Below are 21618 nucleotides of genomic sequence, written 5' to 3' on the forward strand. Positions count from 1 at the left end.
TGAGGTTCAATAAGGATAAATGCAGGGTCCTGCACTTAGGATGGAAGAATCCAATGCACCGCTACAGACTAGGGACCGAATGGCTAGGCAGCAGTTCTGCGGAAAAGGACCTAGGGGTGACAGTGGACAAGAAGCTGGATATGAGTCAGCAGTGTGCCCTTGTTGCCAAGAAGGCCAATGGCATTTTGGGATGTATAAGTAGGGGCATAGCGAGCAGATCGAGGGACGTGATCGTTCCCCTCTATTCGACATTGGTGAGGCCTCATCTGGAGTACTGTGTCCAGTTTTGGGCCCCACACTTCAAGAAGGATGTGGATAAATTGGAGAGAGTCCAGCGAAGGGCAGCAAAAATGATTAGGGGACTGGAACACATGAGTTATGAGGAGAGGCTGAGGGAGCTGGGATTGTTTAGCCTGCAGAAGAAAAGAATGAGGGGGGATTTGATAGCTGCTTTCAACTACCTGAAAGGGGGTTCCAAAGAGGATGGCTCTAGACTGTTCTCAATGGTAGCAGATGACCGAACGAGGAGTAATGGTCTCAAGTTGCAGTGGGGGAGGTTTAGATTGGATATTAGGATAAACTTTTTCACTAAGAGGGTGGTGAAACACTGGAATGCGTTACCTAGGGAGGTGGTAGAATCTCCTTCCTTAGAGGTTTTTAAGGTCAGGCTTGACAAAGCCCTGGCTGGGATGATTTAACTGGGAATTGGTCCTGCTTCGAGCAGGGGGTTGGACTAGATGACCTTCTGGGGTCCCTTCCAACCCTGATATTCTATGATTCTATGATTTCTCCAGTGTCCCTCCTGGCCACAAAAGTGGCATGCAGTGTTCCTTGCTGGGGCAGGATATGAGGGACCTCTCCCCCGAACTCGTCCTTGTCTGCCCCTCATTACCCCATGGCCTCTATACTGATAAATTTGCAACTGCAAGGCCAAGAGTTTTGTTTCAGAACTTTATTTTTTCTGCTCTATGCAAGCTGAACAATGGTTAGCAACTGTCACCAATTCAGAAAGAAGTTTAGTTTGCCAACCAATGCAGATAACCCTTAACTGCTGCTGAACCCTTGGTAAGAGTCCTTGAACAAAGGCAGCCCCCACTGCCTCTCTGGCATTGGTATCAGGCTGGGCAATTCCCGAATGTTGTTCAAATACCTTAGTTAGTCTATCTAGATAATCGGCGGGGGATTCGCCTTTGTTCTGTTTACAGTTATTGATCTTTGTCCAATCCGTTTTCCTAGGGCAGACCTCCGGAATGGCATTCAAGAGGAGATTCCTAGCCTCAGTCAGGGCATCTCCAATTCTGGGGTCAGCACCAGGCCATTGGGCCTGAGCAACTAGTCGTTGTTGAACCCTGGCTGGCAGAACTACTCGCAAGAGTTGGTTAACATCTGCCCATGATGGATTGTAACACTGAATCACTGTCCGGAGCTCCTCTCTAAACTTTTCTGGCTCCTCTCTAACATTAGGAAATTCCTTTACTAAATTTCTAAGGTCCCCTGGCGTCCCAGGGGCATGAACTGTAACCAAATTATTTCCATCACCCGGCAATTGTCTTAAGGGAACCTGAAACACTAATATCTGGCTCCTAGTGTGGTGGGAAAATGGGCTAGAAAAATCAGAGTCAGGTGAGCTGCTAGAGGGATCGGAACAAATCCTTGGCTGCTGATAGGTCGGCGAAGAGGAAGGCCCCCTCCAGGAGAAAGAACAATTTGTGTAGTCGATACATGTGGCAGTGAGGTTTGTGCTGCCTCATGGAGATCATTAGAAGGCGCAACTTGTGGAGGGGAGGGAGGAGGCAATGGCTGCTGCCGTGGAGCACTGCTGAAAAGATCCACAATGTCCTCAACGGCTTCATCCTCACTCTCAGTCTTGACTAATTGGGGATATAAAGGAGCTGAGGGAGTAGCTCGGGCAGGGAGGCATCCGGATTCTTTACATTTAGTTTTCAAATCCTGTAATTGAGTTTTTAATTTTTCCTGGGAGTCCTTCAGACTCCACACTCGAGACTCATAGAGTCTCTTTGTAGCTTCCTCCCACCAATAAACAACTTGTTCCCACTGTATATCAGGGATTTTGGGAGATTTAAGGGTTCCTCTGAGATATATGATTTTATCTAGATCGAAGGTACCTTCTAGTGGGAATTGTTTAGATGGGTTATCACGCATGTAAAAACTTCTATTTTCTAAATACCTGCAGGTCCTAGGACCATAATGCACATACATGTAGTACACAGGAGCACCCTTCAGTGGTGCGGAGGAATTCTTAGACTGTCCCCCACCCATTTTGCAGTCACACAGGGGAGTATCCTGTCCACTCAACAGCTCATATGGGACCCCTGTCCTTTCAGCGGCTCATAAATTAGGGAAGATTTTCACTCACACACCCCAAGAAAGGGTCCACTGGGTCACGGTTTCCACCGACTAGCGGCTTAAGTCTGGACCTGGTCAGCAGCTCATTAGTAAGGAAAGAATCTCCACTGGGTCACAAGGTTCAGCTGACCCCCCCCATTGCTTTCAGAACTCCCACATGGGGTAGCCCTGGGGCGGCTGGAGTCAGCTTAAGTCCTGGACTTGATCAGCAGTTCATACCCCCCTTCATTCATTCATACACACACATTCATTCCCCATATCCTGATGCATCTCATTTAACAATAACCTTAGTTCTTTATGTCTGGACTTAATACAACCTTTCCCTTATTTGAGGTGGCCAAAACCACTCAGCACCTATGCATTAACCTTATTGAGGGCGGCAAGACTACTCCTCAGTACTGCATATAACTAACCTTATTGAGGGTGGCAAAACTAAATCCACAGTACCACTTCAAACTAACCTTATTGAGGGTGGCAACAGTTCCTCAGTATCGCTTTGCATCTGATCTTGTTGCTTAATCAATAAGTTTGCATGGCGTAAGCCTCAAAGTGACAGGCGGCCCCAAGGGCAGTCCTCCTCCGAAACCCCCAATAGAGATTTCAAAAGGTCTCTTACCTCTATTGTGGCGCCATGGGGTTTGAAGGGGAACGGTCTGCAGTAGTTGACGCTGTCTCAGCCGGGCGTTGCCATCCGAGTCACAGCACCAAATTGTGGAAGAAAAACACAGTGTTCACTTTTAGGTTGTTTCCAACAAGTCAGAGACAATTTATTCTCAAGCAGTTGCAAGGGGGAGGGTGCGCACGGACAGGGATTCCCCCTTCCTAGGCAGGTCTCTGCAAGATAAACAAGGCAAGCATTTATACCTTTTGTTACATATAATAATGATAAACTTCTCCATCTTGTTTATACATATTCCTTCCTGATATCTTACTTTTTCTCAGCAGTTCCTGCTACAGTCTGCATTCCATTCTTATCTAACACAAGGTCAACACGGCATCTCTTACCATTTTCCCACTCGCTTCTCACTCACCCAGGCCCTGCCTTAAAGTCTCGCTTTATTAGAGTTAGAGTTAACCTGACTCTTACTCTATTTTTAAGAAAACTAAGATGTCTGCATCCAAATCCCCTTTATCCCTTTGTTACTTCCACACTTGTACATTTCTATCCCTTAACCCACTTCTAGTGTATAACAAAGCAAAGGACAGCTCTACCTCATATAACTGAGCAGCATCAACTCAAAAAGATAACTTACCAGAGTTCCCCTTTCCTGCATCATGTGCACCAGAGATGGAGTGTTGGGACTGGCTCAAACCCTCCTGGGTCAAGAAGAGGTCCTGGCTTGCCACAGTACTGGACGACCCAGTCGCCTCTCCCATCTTGTCCTCCAACTTGACCTCCTCTTCCACGACTTTGTTCTCAGGATTGAATCCACTGTCCACTGCCTCTAGCTCCTCCCCATCCCCAAACTATCCCCAGGTCTCCTGGCAGTAGAGATGGGGTTGCCACCAAGGATAGCGTTCAACTCCTTATAGAAGCAGCAGGACTTCAGCACAGCACCAGAGTGACAGTTTGACTCCCTTGCCTTCTGGTACGCCTGCCACAGCCCCTTTATCGTCACACAGCACTGATGTGTCTCCCATTTGTAACCCTTATCCAACATGCCACAAGAAATTTGACTGTAGGTATCAAAGTTCCTATAGCTGGAGCAGAGCTGGGATTGCACAGCCTCCTCTCCCCACAGTACCAGCAGATCCAACAACTTAGGTGTGCTCCAAAAAGGAGAGTATTTGCTGCATGGAGCCTCTATGGTCAGCTAAGAAGATGCAATGTGAGCTGTCCATGCTGAGCAAACAGGAAGTGGAATTTCAAAAATTCCCAGGCCTTTAAATGGGGAGGGACGAATACCTGTGTACCTGGCTGCAGAACAGTGAAGTTTGAACTGCTGACCAGAGCTGATTGCGTCCTGGAGGCCACTTACAGCAACATAACCAAGCTCAGTGTCTACACTGACACTTTGTCAATATAACTTTGCCGCAAAAAGCTCTATGCTTCTCATGGAAGTGGTTTTATTTTGACAGTGAAGCAGAAGAGTTTTGTTGGCAGAAGGAGCATTGTAGTGTGTACAACTCCACTGTTTTGTTGATGAAAGCTGACTTTTGTCGACAAAACTCTGTAGTGTAGACAAGCACATTTTTACCCCAAAGTTCAATCTTTGGCAGCACTTGCTAGCCCCAAGGAGCTAGAAACCAGTCTTCCATGAAGCACCCGTGCTCATCAAGGTACCTCCTCAGTGAACAGACCCAGCGTGTCTTTTTCCACCCTGTTATCTACTGAATCAGTCTTTTGTCTTTATTCGCAGACAGGGTGTCAAGGTTCCTTCTCCACTACCAAGTGTTTTAAACAAAAAACAGGGAAAGAGCCCATGTCATAAATATAAAGGGAAGGGTAACCACCTTTCTGTACACAGAACTATAAAATCCCTCCTGGCCAGAGGCAAAACCCTTTCACCTGTAAAAGGTTAACAAGCTAAGATAACCTCGCTGGCACCTGACCAAAATGACCAATAAGGAGACAAGATACTTTCAAAACTGGAGGCGGGGGAACAAAGGGTCTGTCTGTCTGTGTGATGCTTTTGCCGGGAACAGATTGGGAATGCTCTTCATAACTCCTTAAGTTAGTAAGTAGTCAAGCGAGAAATGCGTTACTTTTCCTTTTGTTTAATGGCTGGTAAAATAGCTGTGCTGAAAGGAATGTATATTCCTGTTTTTGTGTCTTTTTGTAACTTAAGGTTTTGCCTAGAGGGATTCTCTATGTTTTGAAACTGATTACCCTGTAAGGTATTTACCATCCTGATTTTACGGAGGTGATTCTTTTACCTTTTCTTTAATTAAAATTCTTCTTTTAAGAACCCGATTGCTTTTTCAAGATCCAAGGGTTTGGGTCTGTGTTCACCTGTACAAATTGGTGAGGATTCTTATCAAGTCTTCCCCAGGAAAGGGGGTGTGGGACTTGGGGGGAAGACGTCTCCAAGTAGGCTCTTTCCCTGTTCTTTGTTTAACACGCTTGGTGGTGGCAGCATAGGGTTCCCCACTTGGAACTCGCTGAAATGGAACCTCAATGAAGAAAGCCCTCTGTGAAGAAAGAAGTGGTTCGGGACTATTTAGAAAAGCACAAGTCTATGGGGCCAGATGCGTTGCATCTGAGAGTGCTAAAGGAATTGGCGGATGTGATTGCAGAGCCATTGACCATTATCTTTGAAAACTCATGGTGATCAGGGGAAGTCCCGGAAGACTGGAAAACGGCTAATGTAGTGCCAATCTTTAAAAAAGGGAAGAAGGAGGATCCCGGGAACTACAGGCCAGTCAGCCTCACCTCAGTCCCTGGAAAAATCATGGAGCAGGTCCTCAAGGAATCAATTCTGAAGCACTTAGAGGAGAGGAAAGTGATCAGGAACAGTTAGCATGGATTCATCAAGGGCAAGTCATGCGTGACTAATCTAATTGCCTTCTATGATGAGATAACTGGCTCTGTGGATGAAGGGAAAGCAGTGGACGTGTTATTCCTTGACTTTAGCAAAGCTTTTGACACAGTCTCCCACAGTATTCTTGTCAGCAAGTTAAAGAAGTATGGGCTGGATGGATGCACTACAAGGTGGGTAGAAAGTTGGCTAGATTGTTGGGCTCAATGGGTAGTGATCAATGGCTCCATGTCTAGTTGGCAGCCAGTATCTAGCGGAGAGCCCCAAGGGTCGGTCCTGGGGCTGGTTTTGTTCAATATCTTCATTAATGATCTGGAGGATGGTGTGGATTGCACCCTCAGCAAGTTTGCGGATGACACTAAACTGGGAGGAGAGGTAGATAAGCTGGAGGGTAGGGATAGGATACACAGGGACCTAGACAAATTGGAGGATTGGGCCAAAAGTAATCTGATGAGGTTCAACAAGGACAAGTGCAGAGTCCTGCACTTTCCCAAATGGTCTTTGGTTCTGTTCACCCCAGCATGGCCACTAGGATTATTGTGGGCTAAGCTTAATAGGTTTACTCGGTACTTACTTGGAACTACCAACTGTCTCTGAGGATGCCAGTCTTCCTGGTGTCCACCAGAAAGAGTTTTCTTGTATAAAAGTCCTCTTTCTACAACAAACCTGGATCGATTAGAAGAGCTGAGAGGTGGTGAGTTGCTCCATGCCACCATCCAAGCTCTCTGGAGGCTTTCATCTGCTTCCTGTTTGGTCTGGAACTGTTCCCTTGATGCTGGAGACATCAGTTCCTCTTCGGATTGTGGACCTGGGCTTGGTTTCTCTGGAAGCAATGCAGGTGATGGGGTTGTTTTCGTTGACTGTGAACTGCTGTCCACTGGTGCACTATGTTGGGTTTCAGGCTCTGGCTGAGCTTCTTGTTTAGGGTCATCTGCTGCTGCTACCGGTGCAGGTTCAGTGGGGCCCTCTGGTGTTGGGGTTGCAAGTACTGGATTCAGTGCTGGGAATGGTTCTGGTGCTGGTTGTTCCGCCGGTTCCAGTTCTGGGACTGGCTTTGTCTGGGTCTCTGTGACTGGATCCGCTACTGCTGTTGCAGACATTGGCATGGGGTCTGGTTCCATCACCTCTGACCGGGTCCTGGTAGAAGTTTCCGGAACAGAGCTAGGTGTGACAGCTTGCTTAGCCTGGCTGTGGGTGACCATTCCCACGCTCTTGGCTAACTTCACATGATTGGCTAAGTCTTCTCCCAACAGCATGGGGATGGGATCATCATAGACTGCAAAAGTCCATGTTCCTGACCAGCCCTTGTACTGGACAGGCAACTTGGCTGTAGGCAAGTCAAAAGACTTTGACTTGAAGGGTTGAATCGTCTCTTGGACCTCTGGGTCGATTAAATTGGGGTCCACTAAGGAAGCATGAATAGCCGACACTTGTGCTCCAGTGTCCCTCCATACTGTGACCTTCTTCCCACCCACACTCACTGTTTCTCTCTGCTCTGAGGTATCTGGGAGGTATGTGGGCCTGAGGACCTCTGGTGTGATTCCGGTGCAATGAACTGTAATCTGTTGGAGTTCTTGGGGCAGTTGACCTTTACATGCCCCGGCTCATTACATTTAAAACATCGTCCAGCTGACGGGTCACTGGGGCAAGGTGGGTTGCTGGAGAACATTGTGGCGTGATGCAGAGGTGTCTGGAGTGTTCCTTGGTGTGTAGCTGGGGCCTTGGGCTGCCCCCGGTAGTAGAGGGTGGTCTGAATGTGTCCCTTCTGGTATCCGCTCCAATTGCAACCAGGATTGTTTTTCTCTCCTCCCTCCACCTATTTTGTTCTGGTTTGCCCCGCCTCTCTGGCGGTCTGGGACTGCTTGTATTGATCAGCATAAGAAGCAAGACTTTCTGCTGAGTCCATTTTCTTATCCCATAAACACTGTTTTATTTCCTCCTTGGACATATTCAGGAATTGCTCCTGAGTCATCAAATCACACATTCCTTCAAAGCTAGTTACACCCCTTCCTTTGACCCATTTATCTAACAGGTCCTTCATCTGGTTTATATAAGCCACATTACTTCATCCAGGTCCTCTCTTAAGGGCTCTAAATTTTACTCTGGTTTCAGAGTAGCAGCTGCGTTAGTCTGTATCCACAAAAAGAAAAGGAATACTTGTGGCACCTTAGAGACTAACAAATTTATTTGAGCATAAGCTTTCATTAGCTACAGCTCACTTTACTCTGTAAGTTTTAGGTGTAACTTGAAATGGCTTTAAAATCAAATTCTTTAATTTATTATAGTCAGAAACCTCATCAATAGGCATCTTGAATATGTCCAAGCTCTTAAAGTCAATTTTGAGACCAATGTGGTCATCTTGTGAGCTTCAGGAATTTTATGGAGTGTGCACAGTCTCTCAAAGGTGAGAAAATATTCAGCAATATCACTGGATTCATCATACTGTGGACATAGTCGCTCCCATTTGTGGATTGCTGGGGAAGGATTGTTAGGGTTATTCGGTACATTCTGCTGAGCCTTTGCCTTCTCCATCTCCAGTGCATGCTTCCTCTCTTTTTCCTTCTCTTCCATTTCTTTTTCCTTTGCCTCCATTTGTCTCCTGTGGGCAGCCTCCATTTCTTTTTCTTTTGCCTCCATTTCCATCTTTCTGAGTTATACCCGTCTCTCGTGTTCCTTTTGTTTTTCCTCAGCCTCAAAGCTGGCTAATTACAACTTCTGTTGAACAGTGCAGTCTGTCATCCTAACCTCTCTGTTTTTAACTAACTTTACACCCGAGAGTTAGAAAGAAAAGAAAAGAAAACAAAAAAACTGGCTTGTAAAATTTTGCTGTGCTGTAACCTGATACCTTTTTTTCCTGATAGCTGTTCTCAGCCTATAGAAAAATCCTTTTGTTATGCCTGCTGCTCTGTCCCCCAGGCAGAGAGACAGAATCTACAGCTGCAATCACCTTTTACAAAACCTTTTAAAATCCTGCTGTGCTTCCGGTTCAAAATGATCTGAAAATGATCCCACTGCTCTGCCACCATGTCAAGGTTCCTTCCCCACTCTGAACTCTAGGGTTCAGATGTGGGGATCTGCATGAAAAACCCCCTAAGCTTATTTTTACCAGCTTAGGTTAAACACTTCCCCAAGGTACGAACTTTGCCTTGTCCTTGAACCGTATGCTGCCACCACCAAGCGTGTTAAACAAAGAACAGGGAAAGAGCCCACTCAGAGATGTCTTCCCCCAAAATATCCCCCCATGCCCTACACCCCCTTTCCTGTGGAAGGCTTGATAAGAATCCTCACCAATTTGTACAGGTGAACACAGACCCAAACCCTTGGATCTTGAAAAAGCAATCGGGTTCTTAAAAGAAGAATTTTAATTAAAGAAAAGGTAAAAGGATCACCTCCGTAAAATCAGGATGGTAAATACCTTACAGGGTAATCAGATTCAAAATATAGAGAATCCCTCTAGGCAAAACCTTAAGTTACAAAAAGACACAAAAACAGGAATATACATTCCATCCAGCACAGCTTATTTTACCAGCCATTCAACAAACGTAAATCTAATGCATTTTTAGCTAGATTACTTACTAACTTAACAGGAGTTGTAAGTCTGCATTCCTGATCTGTTCCCAGCAGAAGCATCACACAGACAGACAGACCCTTTGTTCCCCCCCCCTCCAGTTTTCAATGTATCTTGTCTCCTTATTGGTCATTTTGGTCAGGTGCCAGTTAGGTTACCTTAGCTTCTTAACCCTTTACAGGTGAAAGGGTTTTGCCTCTGGCCAGGAGGGATTTTATAGCACTGTATACAGAAAGGTGGTTACCCTTCCCTTTATATTTATGACACAGGACAACCCCCCCCCCCACTGTCATATTGTTCCTTTTCACTTTCAAGTGGTTTTGATGTTTTTATAGTTTATCTCTGAGATTTTTCCATTGACTTTTAAGAGTTGTTGCAAAGGTGGGCAATCGAACAATACATTACATAATTAGCTAGCCAGGGAGGGGTGGCAACTCCCTCCTGCCTGAATGGGCCATCACTGAGGCATATGATTCCCAGGTGACTCACTTTTACCCCATAACTGTAAGCATAATTTTCAATATAGTTACAATATTCTTTAAATATTACCAGTACACACATCTCGCAATGATTATGAGTATTGATAAGTTGCAAGCTTTCAGTACTTCAAGCCTCATATATTACCCTTTATGGATAAATACAGTGAAAGTGGTGTATTTGGTGTAGTGAGTTTCTCAGGTCTGAGACAGGAGTTGCTTGTAAAGAACAGTGAACCCTTTGCCAGTGGGCACCAGAGGGCCTAGTGTTACAACATGTACAGCGGATAATGCCTGTCTTAAGAATAGGGACACTGAAATCCCTTTAAGTATCTTTAAAATTATTTGGAGATGATCTATCTGCTGAGATTTTGAAGGAACACATATGAAAGGACACCATTAGCTCCTTTTTTGTTGTTGATTTTACTCCCCATTATTTCTACTACTACCTAGAAGATGTAGGCGAGCATTCATTTCCATTACATCTTTTGCCTTTTCCCTGAAGCTCATGCTGATTTACCCCCTTCCCCTCTGTATTTGTAATGGTCTTGAAAGCAACATGGCTTCCGAAAAGATATTGTCTACTTCATCCACAGGTTATTTGGTCATACTGTTCAACATAGTAGAGAAGAATAAAATAGATCATAGAATCATAGAATATCAGGGTTGGAAGGGACCTCAGGAGGTCATCCAGTCCAACCCCCTGCTCAAAGCAGGACCAATCCCCAATTTTTGCCCCAGATCCCTAAATGGCCCCCTCAAGGATTGAACTCACAACCCTGGGTTTAGCAGGCCAATGCTCAAACCACTGAGCTATTCCTCCCCCCAAGATGATCAGATACTACAGTGATGGGCAGCAATATAACTCCTCCCCCCACCCCCCAGTAGATAGAATAATCCCTACATGGCAAAAAATAATGAGTTACATTCTATGACCCTAGTTATGCAAGAGGTCAGACAAGATGACCTCCTGTGGCCTTAACAGCTATTGCCTCATACTGTATTTTTCCTTGTTTGGGTCCTGCCATCATCTGGGCCTCCAGCAGAACTGAACATGGCTCTTGGAATAATGGGCCACATCCTCCGTTGAAGTAAATCAACATGACTCCATTAGAACTACACTATTTACACTGGCTGAGGATCTGATCCAGTGTTTCTTAGTTAATAACTGCTTCCCTTATAAAACCACACTATTTAGATACTGGAAAACCTCTTTCATAGTAAATTCCCAAGTGGATTTTTAAAAAATAACTTAATTTTTGACCAAATTTTAAATTTGTGGGTGCTGCCTTCAATTTCTGGTTGAGACTTATACAGGAGGGTGTTGTTCCTGATGACAAGTGGGCAGAATATCCAGGCAGCACACATGCAGCTGATAAATATATTCCCAGTATCTGCCTAGGAGTAAGAAAATGTTTTGCTCCTGCTTGAAGGCTCTAGCACAGTAGATGGGGGAGGGTGGCAGATTTCTAGCACTGCCAGAGGTCAGCTACCTTATGTTGTTTTTCCTCCATCAATGGAAGGGGTGAAGAAACCTTTCAGACCCTGAGCATCCCAGCTCTTTACCAATCAAGGGAAGCTCCAAAGTCATTTTATAGTGGCCTACAGGACCCCTGTAACTTTTCAGCGATAGATTTATTTTAGAAATCTATCTTTCTTGCTGTTTCAGTTATATCATAAAACTCAAATTTAAGGCAGCCTGTTTATTTTTTCTGTTTCTCCCCTTCCTGCCCAATGGCTTATTAATGAACCAATCCCTGCAACAAATCCTGTTGCCATCTCTGTCTGCATATGTATTCAAGAGACACCATTATAGGACCTAATCACATCAGCTATTCCATCAGAGGCTTGTTCAGCTGCACATCTACCAATGTGATATATGCCATCCTGTGCCAGCAATGCCCCTCTGCCATGTACATTGGCCAAACCAGACAGTCTCTACGCAAAAGAATAAATGGACACAAATCAGACATCAAGAATTGTAACATTCAAATTCCAGTAGGAGAGCACTTCAATCTCCCTGGAAATTCAATAAGAGACTTAAAAGTGGCAATTCTTCAAAAAAACTTCAAAAACAGATTTTGATGGGAAACTGCAGAACTGGAATTAATTTGCAAACTGGACACCATCAAATTAGGCCTGAATAAAGCCTGGGAATAGATGGGTCACTACAGAAAGTAATTTTCCCTCTGCTGATACTTACACCTTCTTGTCAACTGTTGGAAATGGGCGACGTCCACCTTGATTGCATTGGCCTCATTAGCACTACAAAAGTAATTTTCCCTCTGTTGATATCCACCCCTTCTTGTCAACTGTTGAGAAAAGGTCACTTCCACCTTAATTGAATTGGCCTCGTTAGCATTGACCCCCCACTTGGTAAGGCAACTCCCATCTTTTCATGTGGTGTAATATATATACTGCTTACTGTATTTTTCTCTCCATACATCTGATGAAGTGGGTTTTAGCCCATGAAAGCTTATGCTCAAATAAATTTGTTAGTCTCTAAGGTGCCACAAGGACTCCTCGTTGTTTTTGCTGATACAGACTAACACGGCTACCACTCTGAAATAATGTACATTCAGTTTCACATAAGCCTGCCTAATAGTTAGCATACAATTTGGATCACATTCGTAATGTTTGTATTCAAGGATTGTTTGTTATACATTTGTATAGGGCAGTGCTCTAATAGAGAGAGAGAGAGATTTATAACTTTTTTTAAATCACTGTACAACCATCTGTAAAATAATCATGAAAAGTACATCTGTTCATCTTCATTTACCATGATAATGAAAACACTAATAAAGTATTACTTACATAGGGTGAATAGAGTTTTGCAAGGTTGTTATATGAAGTCTCACATTTAGGACTTGATCCAGCAAAGTGCTAAGCACCTCTGAGGCTACTCAGCACCATGTGTCACTTGGCCCGTACTCTGCTGTTTGTGAGTAGTATCTAAACAACCATTTTTAGAAACTGAATTGGACTGTATTTATTTTAGTGCTCTGTAGGTCATTCTTATCATTTTGTCACAAATACCTATGCAGGATGTGCATTCAAGTTTTTCATAACACCTCATCACTCAATAAAAAAGGCACTTCATAATATTCCAAATCATGTATAAAATAAATAATAAACTCATATTTCACATACAGGAAAGTTATTGCAAGTCAATTCTGGTGCCAAAGAACAGCTATTTTTTGAAGCACCAAGAGGAAAAAGACATATTATACGAGCTGCTGAGGTATGGATCATACTAATTACATTTTCTGAATACTTCACTCAGTACTAACTTGAAGGTTTTACATTGTGAATGTTGTTATATGATACTACTGAAAATTAGTGTATTACTTATTTAAATGGTATGTCTTCTTCATATACCTTCCCCTATGCTACCACGCTTTCAAGTTTACAAAGTGCTTCACAGACATTAGTGAATCTTCACAACAGCCCTGTGAAGTAGACCTTTGTAAGTATTATACAAATGTTACATATACAAAAGTTAATCCTTATAATGGGTATAATTAGAACTGCTTAATCACTCAGTATCATACCTTTCATAACAGCTACATTACTCTAAGCCAGGGATCGGCAACCTTTGGCACGTGGCCCGCCAGGGTAAGCCCCCTGGTGGGCCGGGCCGGTTTGTTTATCTGCCGTGTCAGTAGGTTCAGCCAATCGCAGCTCCCACTGCCTGTGGTTCGCTGCTCCAGGCCAATGGGGGCTGCGGGAAGCAGCGCAGGCCAAGGAATGTGCTGGCCGCCGTTTCCCACAGCCCTCGTTGGTCTGGAACGGCGAACCGTGGCCAGTGGGAGCTGCAATCAGCCAAACCTGTGAACGTGGCATGTAAACAAACTGTCCCGGCCCGCCAAGGGGCTTACCCTGGCGGGCCACATGCCAAAGGTTGCCGATCCCTGCTCTAAGCACTTAACAAACATTAGTATTTCAAAATTAGAACCATTTCAGATAAGCACTTAATTCAGATCTGATCACATATTGTAAATATTGTGGGTGAGATTTTCAAAAGTACTTGGCATTGAACTAACTTTTCTCTCTCATTGAAATAAATTGAAAAATAGATTAAAAAGTACAGATTTACTAAAATTCTCACAATAAATCTCAGAATGAAACTACATAAGTACAGGAAAGACAACACCAAATTTTCCATCACCTGCAATATCTGCAGGTGCATCCATTTGTTCTTTTAGAAGAAGGATTTATGTGCAAATATATATTTGTGCATTTCAGACAAGTTTTCCACATAATCTCTTTGCATGAACAATCACTTCTTTTGTATTTAATCTGTGTGCAGGCAATTTAAGTGCAATTTAGGAAGCTACTTTTAAAAATATGTGGCCTCATTTTAAGGGATGCTGAACACCTGCAACTCTTAATGAGAGCTGCCAATATTCATCACCTCTGAAAATCTCTAAACAGTTTAAATCCAAATGACAATGACCAATGATTTCTCCCTCGAGAATAAAAAATGTATAGCAAAAAAGTAAAATTCCAGGAACTCTACCTTGTAGTATAGGAGTTTTAATAAAGGACATATTTAGCATTAATCAGCTGGAAATAAACACTGTAAGCTAACAAAAAGAAAAAATCATTTTGGCCAAGCCCATATGCAAGTTGATCTGTTTGTTAGTATCATAGTTCAAGAGAAAAATGTAACAACTAAAGCAGTGTATTAGACATTTGTCAAGATACTTTGTTTTGGGAATTTTTGTTTCCAGATAGAGAAGATTGAATGGGATACCTGGACATGTGTTCTTGGTCCTACTTGTGAAGGAATCTGGCCCATGCATAGTGATGTCACTGTTGTAAATGCAGCTACTCTTACAAAAGATGGTTCACTGTTAGCTACAGGAGATGACTTTGGTTTTGTGAAGCTTTTTTCATATCCTGTAAAGGTAATAAATAGTATTTACTCATCAGATTAGAAGCCATGCTGGAAATGGTAGTGGGGAAGATTTCTGTAGGAAAATGTGAAAAATGAATAGTTTAAGTGATAACGTGTATTCTTTATATTGCAGGGGCAACGTGCTAAGTTCAAGAAGTATGTGGGTCATAGTGCCCATGTAACCAACGTTCGATGGTTACATAATGATTCTGTGCTACTGACTGTAGGTGGTGCAGATACTGCTTTGATGATCTGGACTAGGGAGTTTGTGGGCATCCAAGAGAGTAAACTGGTTGACAGTGAGGAGTCAGATACAGATGCAGAAGAGGATGGAGGTAAAAGCAGAATATGAAAAATACATATTAAATTTAGCCCTGATCTCACAAAGACTCACATACATTCTTAACTTTAAGCATGTGAGGAATTCCATTGAGTTCAATGGGACTCCTCATGTGCTTAAAGTTAAGTAAGTGCTTAAAATTAACTATGTGTAAGTCTTTGTAGGATCAGGACCTTAGACTGCTTCTGTTGTTGCAAATCTTTCTATTTCTTATTTCTCCAATACAAAACTGAAAACAAACTACACAGGTGTCATTTTATCTTTCACATTATTTAAGGTTATGACAGTGATGTTGCAAGAGAAAAGGCTATTGACTATACAACAAAGATCTATGCAGTAAGCATCCGAGAAATGGAAGGCACAAAGCCGCACCAGCAGCTGAAGGAGGTTTTAGTTGAGGAAAGGTATGGCATTCATCTCCATATATTCAATAAATTCTTCTGACTTTCCTTTTATTGAACTCTAAAAAGTAGGTTATAAATATTGACAAGACAGCATTTTAAATTCTTATGTCCCAGTGCATCATGGGTTAAATTGGGAATATGTTTGTGTGCCTTGGGCAGTGAGGAAGGGATTTTTGTTAATCACAGATTTTTGTTAATTTGTCAATCTTTTTTTTTCCAAATTGATATGTACAGTCTTACGTATTCTTACTTTTAGATATGAAGTGAAACATTAAACTTAAGGTTCACCCAAATAGGAAGGAATACCTGCTAGTCTTTGTGAACTTACACCTTCAAAACTATAGGATGAAATCAAATCAAATCTCAAGTTAAATGAGTTGACTTGATTCATCTTGATCTCAGTCTAGAGGATGTTTGTCCTTATCATTAAACCATAGAACTCAGCAGTCTGCCTTCAAGAGTGGTTTAGGACGTGAATAAAAAGGGCGTTACTGGTCAGATCTGAACTATACTGTGCTCTTTGGGTGAAGATGCTCATTTTTAAAAATATTTATTGTTTAAAAATATTCCGACTTGCCTGTGCATTTAGTTTCAGTACCAGCCTTATATCCTATAAATTCCTTCTGAGTATTTTTGAATTCCCCTTCTACCTTTTACATAGCCAGTGTATGCTGTCTTAATTAGTGTGTGTTTGTTTTAAAAGATGGAACTGGTAGCCTCACCTATAGTTTAGGTTGCCTGACCATTTACATTATAAGACAGTAAGGAGAAGGAGGAATGCAGAGGGGTGAGAAATTGGGAGGAAGATAAGGAGAGAGGGGTGTTGCAGAAGCCAGAGGGTAAGAAGTAGCAAAAGGCGTGTGGGACAGGAGCCAAGGTGGAGCAGAGGGGAACAGAGACAGGCCAGGGACATAAGGGTCTGTTCTGTGACCACTACAGCATGCTTCCCTACAGAACCAGGTATTGAACCTAGGAGTCCTGAGTTTCTACATTATTCTGCTTTGAGCAAATCACTGGCATTACTCCACTGTGAAAGCACTGGCAAAGTATGTGCCTAATCCACATGGAGGATAACACTCTAGTGCTGCTACCAGTTACTATGTTAGCTCAAGTGGTAAAAGTCTGTGCTGTGGATCTAAAGATCTGAACCCTACTGATGACTCAGAACAGAAAACCATGTAGTGACCTGGCTGGAAGAGTGTCACGAAGAGGAGGCTGCAGTTCCTGGAGTGAGAGGGGCCGCAGAGTGAGATAGGATGTGTGAAGACACCATCAAATAGGGATGTGATGCCTGGCAGAGCTAATCCCCAGGACAACCAGGGGGAGGCGCCACTAGCAATGAGAGCTTCCCAGGACAGCCTCTCACATAGAGATTTACTCAAAGTCCTTCCACGCAAAACATCTCAGGCCGTCTTCTCCGGCACTGCCCTGATGGTGCCTCTTCCCCAGTGGCTGGTACGGGAACTCTGGCCTGCCCAGTACTCCGGGTCCCAGTCCAGGGACACTGAACCCAGCAGTTCTGGGCTTTACTTTCTCAGCCCTCACTAACTTTTGAGTGCTTGACTTTGCAACCTTAATCTTTTTTTTAATGTAATTCTCTAATTAAGAAAAAACACCAAAAAACAGAAATTTCACCTCCAGCCAGAGCCCTCACCCCCTCCCACACCTCAATCCTCTCCCCCCATACCCTGAATCCCTAATTTCTGGCCCCGCCCTGGAACCCACATCCCCAGCCAGAGCACTCACTCTCTCCTTCACCCCAACCCCCTGCCCCAGCCCGGTGAAAGTGAGTGAGTGTGGTGGAGAGCAAGTGATGAAGGGAGCGGGGAATGGAGTGAGTGGGGGGCAGGGCTTTGGAGAAGGGACAGGGCAGGGACAAGGCCTCAGGGAAGGGGCGGGGCAGGGGCAAACAAGGGCATTTGGTTTTGTGCGATTAGAAAATTGGCAACCCTACAGCTGAGCCTGCTTGCAATCATGTTCCTGCTCCCTGGCTCCCCCTCCAGGTGTAGCCTGTGGAGTTAATTGGCCTCCCAGGCCATCTTAACCCCTTCCAATCTTGTGTGGGGCAGACACCCCATCACAGAGGCCTACAATAATTTAAGTGTCAAATTTTATTTTTATTTTTTAATTAGTACCACCTACCAATAAAAAATTGGGGGGCATAGTTTTGTTATTTACTGTAGTTCTTGCAAGTAAATAGAAAAAAGAGTAGATTAATAACTACTTGGCAATTATCGGGTGACTCCATATTTCAAGGAGCCCAGATGTTCTATTCATTATGTGGCATTTGTAGTGCAAACTTTGTGCTATGTGGAACTGCAAAATGGATATCAAACCTGGAAATAGAAATAGGATACACTGGAAATTAAAATGGATTAACAATATGTATTTTTGTGATTTACTAGTTAGAGTGCAGGACTCAGTCAAGAATCCTGAATTCTATTCTCAGTTTAATTTTCTTGCATGTAGGATGATGTTCAGCTGCTTTTATTGTTGTTTTTAAGGATGTGATGGGTTATATAGTGGACCTATTTAGTATACGGCTTTTAAAAAATTAGATTCTTATATTAGGCCCTGATTTTGGAAAGCCTCTAAACCTGTTCTTAAATCCACCTCTATTCAGGAAAGCACTTAAGCATTTGCTTAAGTTCTGTTGAAATCAATGAGACTTAAGCACATATTTAAACAAATGCTTATGTGCCCTTCCTGATTAGAGATGCTTTCCTGGGTCAAAACCTCCTGCTGCACAGGAGGAACACAATAATTCATTGCAAAATCCACAGCCAAAATTTTCAAACTGGCATGCTTAAAACTGGACACCTATATCCATATGTAAGCACTTAAAATCCCTGACATTTCCCATTGACTTTAATGGGAGCTCTGGATATCCAGCATCTCAGAAAACCAGGACATTTATTTAAGTGCCCAAATGAAAATATAGACACCTAATCCAAAGAACCTGAATTTTAAAATTTTGGTCCACATATTTTGGGACCCACAATTTTTGGAACAAAGACATGGAGTCCCAGAGTTCATGTGTTTTTAAAAATTTACATTTGGGCATCATTTTTCCCCCTGCTTTCACCATATGTACATCTTCTCTACTTTCTTTCTTAGTAGCAAAATCTTTGTACTTCATTTTATCTTTCTGTAAAATGTGTATAATGATACCTACTACACATCAACATTTTGAGGATCATTTAGAAATGTTAAGTTTTAATTGGGGGCAAATAGACCTAAGTCAGTAATATGCATGGAATACCACACTGGATCCAGAAAACACAATGCCAAAATATACTGGGCCACATTCCCTCATATGTTCTGGCTGCTTATGCTGCTTGGGTGATACAAAGTAGCTGTATCTTTAGTTTAACTGACTAAAAGTCTGGTTTACACCTGTTTGGCATTGTTGAATCATTAAAAGCAGCCACAGCATACCATGAATCTGACCCACCGTGTTTACAAGACTACTAAATCTTCATCATTACATTAATGACTGGTGGTATAGAAGATACATGTTTCCTCATTATATGATATATTGGCCCAGATTTCCCCCCACATTTGGACTGCTTTGTGCTATTCATCCTTACATTACATTACATTACAGCTGCTGCAGTTAGCTGTAGGAGAATCAGACCAGAGCAGAGGGATTCTCTGGTGAAGCAGAGCCAGTAGACCTGCTCCTACACCACTCCCCCAACCTGTGGCTGTGATAAGGAACACGGCCTACGGAAGGGAGGTGCTTTGTTCCAGTAGTCCCCAACTGTTAAAATAACTTCTTGGCAATCAGTATAAATTAGAACACCACTCAAGCTGCTGTAAACTACTGCAGAGGACAATCCACGCCACAGTCAGCCTGAGATTGAGAGAGTACAATCGTAGCTTACAACATCCCCCATCTGTTGTCCTCTGTGTGTTCTTCAGCCATTGTTTCTGTCCAATAATCAAAACTAGCATATTACATTTTAACAGCTATCTGAAATTTTTCAAAAATCCCTTATCATGCAGATTAAGAGCTGCATTTTTCCATGTGTTTCACAAAAGATTCACAGGCTGATGTTCATATTTTTATATATGAAAGGTATGGTTTGGGTTACTTTAATCACATATTTATATACATGGAGTTTGCAGATCCGATGACCTTATTGTGGATCACACACATTTCATATGTAGCTTACTGGATAATAATATGTGTTAAACATATGCAAATCATATTTGATACACGTAGTTCATCTGAGTTATTTGTACAAGAGACAAATAAATATGACTCATACATTTTATGATACAAAGTTTCTTCAGTCTGAATGAGGTAGTTTGTTTTTATATGAACCCATCAAACAATACAATTACAATATAAATAATTATGAATTCTCCCAAGATACTAATCACTACTCATCATTATGTTCCTATATGCAACCTAGGCACGTATTAACCGAGCTCAAGGGAAGAGTTCACAGTTTACAAGATCACTGGACAAATATGTGAAGGTATCTGAAGCATTCATAGACACCTGCTTCTCTGAGGCCAATTGTATAGGATCTGTCAGGGCTGGCCTTTACCATGAGGCAAACTGAGATGCCAGACTGTGTGGGGGGCACCACTAGGACCCAGAGTGTAGAAAATTCTGTCTGCTGCTGGTGCATATGTATTCTCTCTGCTCTAGATGCACAGAGATGGTGGAGTGCTGTGCTGGAGGAAGGAGGGCACAAGAGACATAACAGGCAGGCAGGAGAAAAGGTGAGAGGGAATAACAGAAAGCAGCAGGAGCTGCAGGGAGAGAGAGGAGGAGGAGGAGCCTCTTATGTACCTCTCTAGCACCCCCAGGAGCCTGGACTGATTAACACCAGCTTCTCAGGGAGCTTCTTTCTTTCCTGCTGCTTCTCTGAATCCACTTGAGGCAAACAGGCAGTCAACTGAAGTAGTAGGAACCAGTTAGACCCTTAAGAAGCTGATATCTTCCCTTACTCAGGCCCTTTTACCAGCCTGCGTATTTGTCCCCTTCAGTTGTGTGTTGAGAGCCACTATAGCTGACACAGAACAGCACTCATGAGTGAAAGAGGAAAACACGCCTCTGGGGCAGCATTCAGAAAAAGAAAGAAAGCAAAGGAAGCTTTTCTATCTAAGCAGGAAGGAGCTCTCCTGAGATATACAGGCACAAATGTTCACGTTGAGCCTTCCGGCCCCAGTGAGGATGTGAGTGGTGAGGAGATGCCTGATCTTCCAATTAGAGTGCAGGTGACCTGGCAGCTACTGCAGCTTAGAATCATAGAATCATAGAATATCAGGGTTGGAAGGGACCTCAGGAGGTCATCTAGTCCAACCCCCTGCTCAAAGCAGGACTGATCCCCAATTAAATCATCCCAGCCAGGGCTTTGTCAAGCCTGACCTTAAAAACTTCTAAGGAAGGAGATTCTAACCACCTCCCTGGGTAATGCATTCCAGTGTTTCACCATCCTCCTAGTGAAAAAGTTTTTCCTAATATCCAACCTAAATCTCCCCCACTGCAACTTGAGACCATTACTCCTTGTTCTGTCATCAGCTACCACTGAGAACAGTCTAGAGCCATCCTCTTTGGAACCCCCTTTCAGGTAGTTGAAATCAGCTATCAAATCCCACCTCATTCTTCTCTTCCATAGATTAAACATCCCCAGTTCCCTCAGCCTCTCCTCACAACTCATGTGCTCCAGTCCCCTAATCATTTTTGTTGCCCTCCGCTGGACTCTTTCCAATTTTTCCTCATCCTTCTTGTAGTGTGGGGCCCAAAACTAGACACAGTACTCCAGATGAGGCCTCACCAGAGTCGAATAGAGGGGAACGATCACGTCCCTCGATCTGCTGGCAATGCCCCTACTTATACATCCCAAAATGCCATTGGCCTTCTTGGCAACAAGGGCACACTGTTGACTCATATCCAGCTTCTCATCCACTGTAACCCTTAGGTCCTTTTCTGCAGAACTGCTGCCTAGCCATTTGGTCCCTAGTCTGTAGAGGTGCATTGGATTCTTCCGTCCTAAGTGCAGGACTCTGCACTTGTCCTTGTTGAACCTCATCAGATTTCTTTTGGCCCAATCCTCCAATTTGTCT

General features: G+C 43.3%; 1 protein-coding gene across 1 annotated transcript in view; it reads left to right on the top strand.

The window, feature by feature from the left end:
• EML6 (EMAP like 6) overlaps positions 1-21618 on the top strand; it is a 321111-nt gene that overhangs the window by 227824 nt on the left and 71669 nt on the right. Inside the window, exons 25-28 of the mRNA XM_084624464.1 lie at positions 13043-13131; positions 14624-14800; positions 14924-15125; positions 15408-15534. Coding sequence (XP_084480590.1) covers positions 13043-13131; positions 14624-14800; positions 14924-15125; positions 15408-15534 — 595 coding nt within the window. The remainder of the gene's footprint in view (positions 1-13042; positions 13132-14623; positions 14801-14923; positions 15126-15407; positions 15535-21618) is intronic.

This window comes from Lepidochelys olivacea (genome assembly GCF_965140295.1).
Source record: "Lepidochelys olivacea isolate rLepOli2 genome assembly, chromosome: 3".
Lineage (NCBI taxonomy): Eukaryota > Metazoa > Chordata > Testudines > Cheloniidae > Lepidochelys > Lepidochelys olivacea.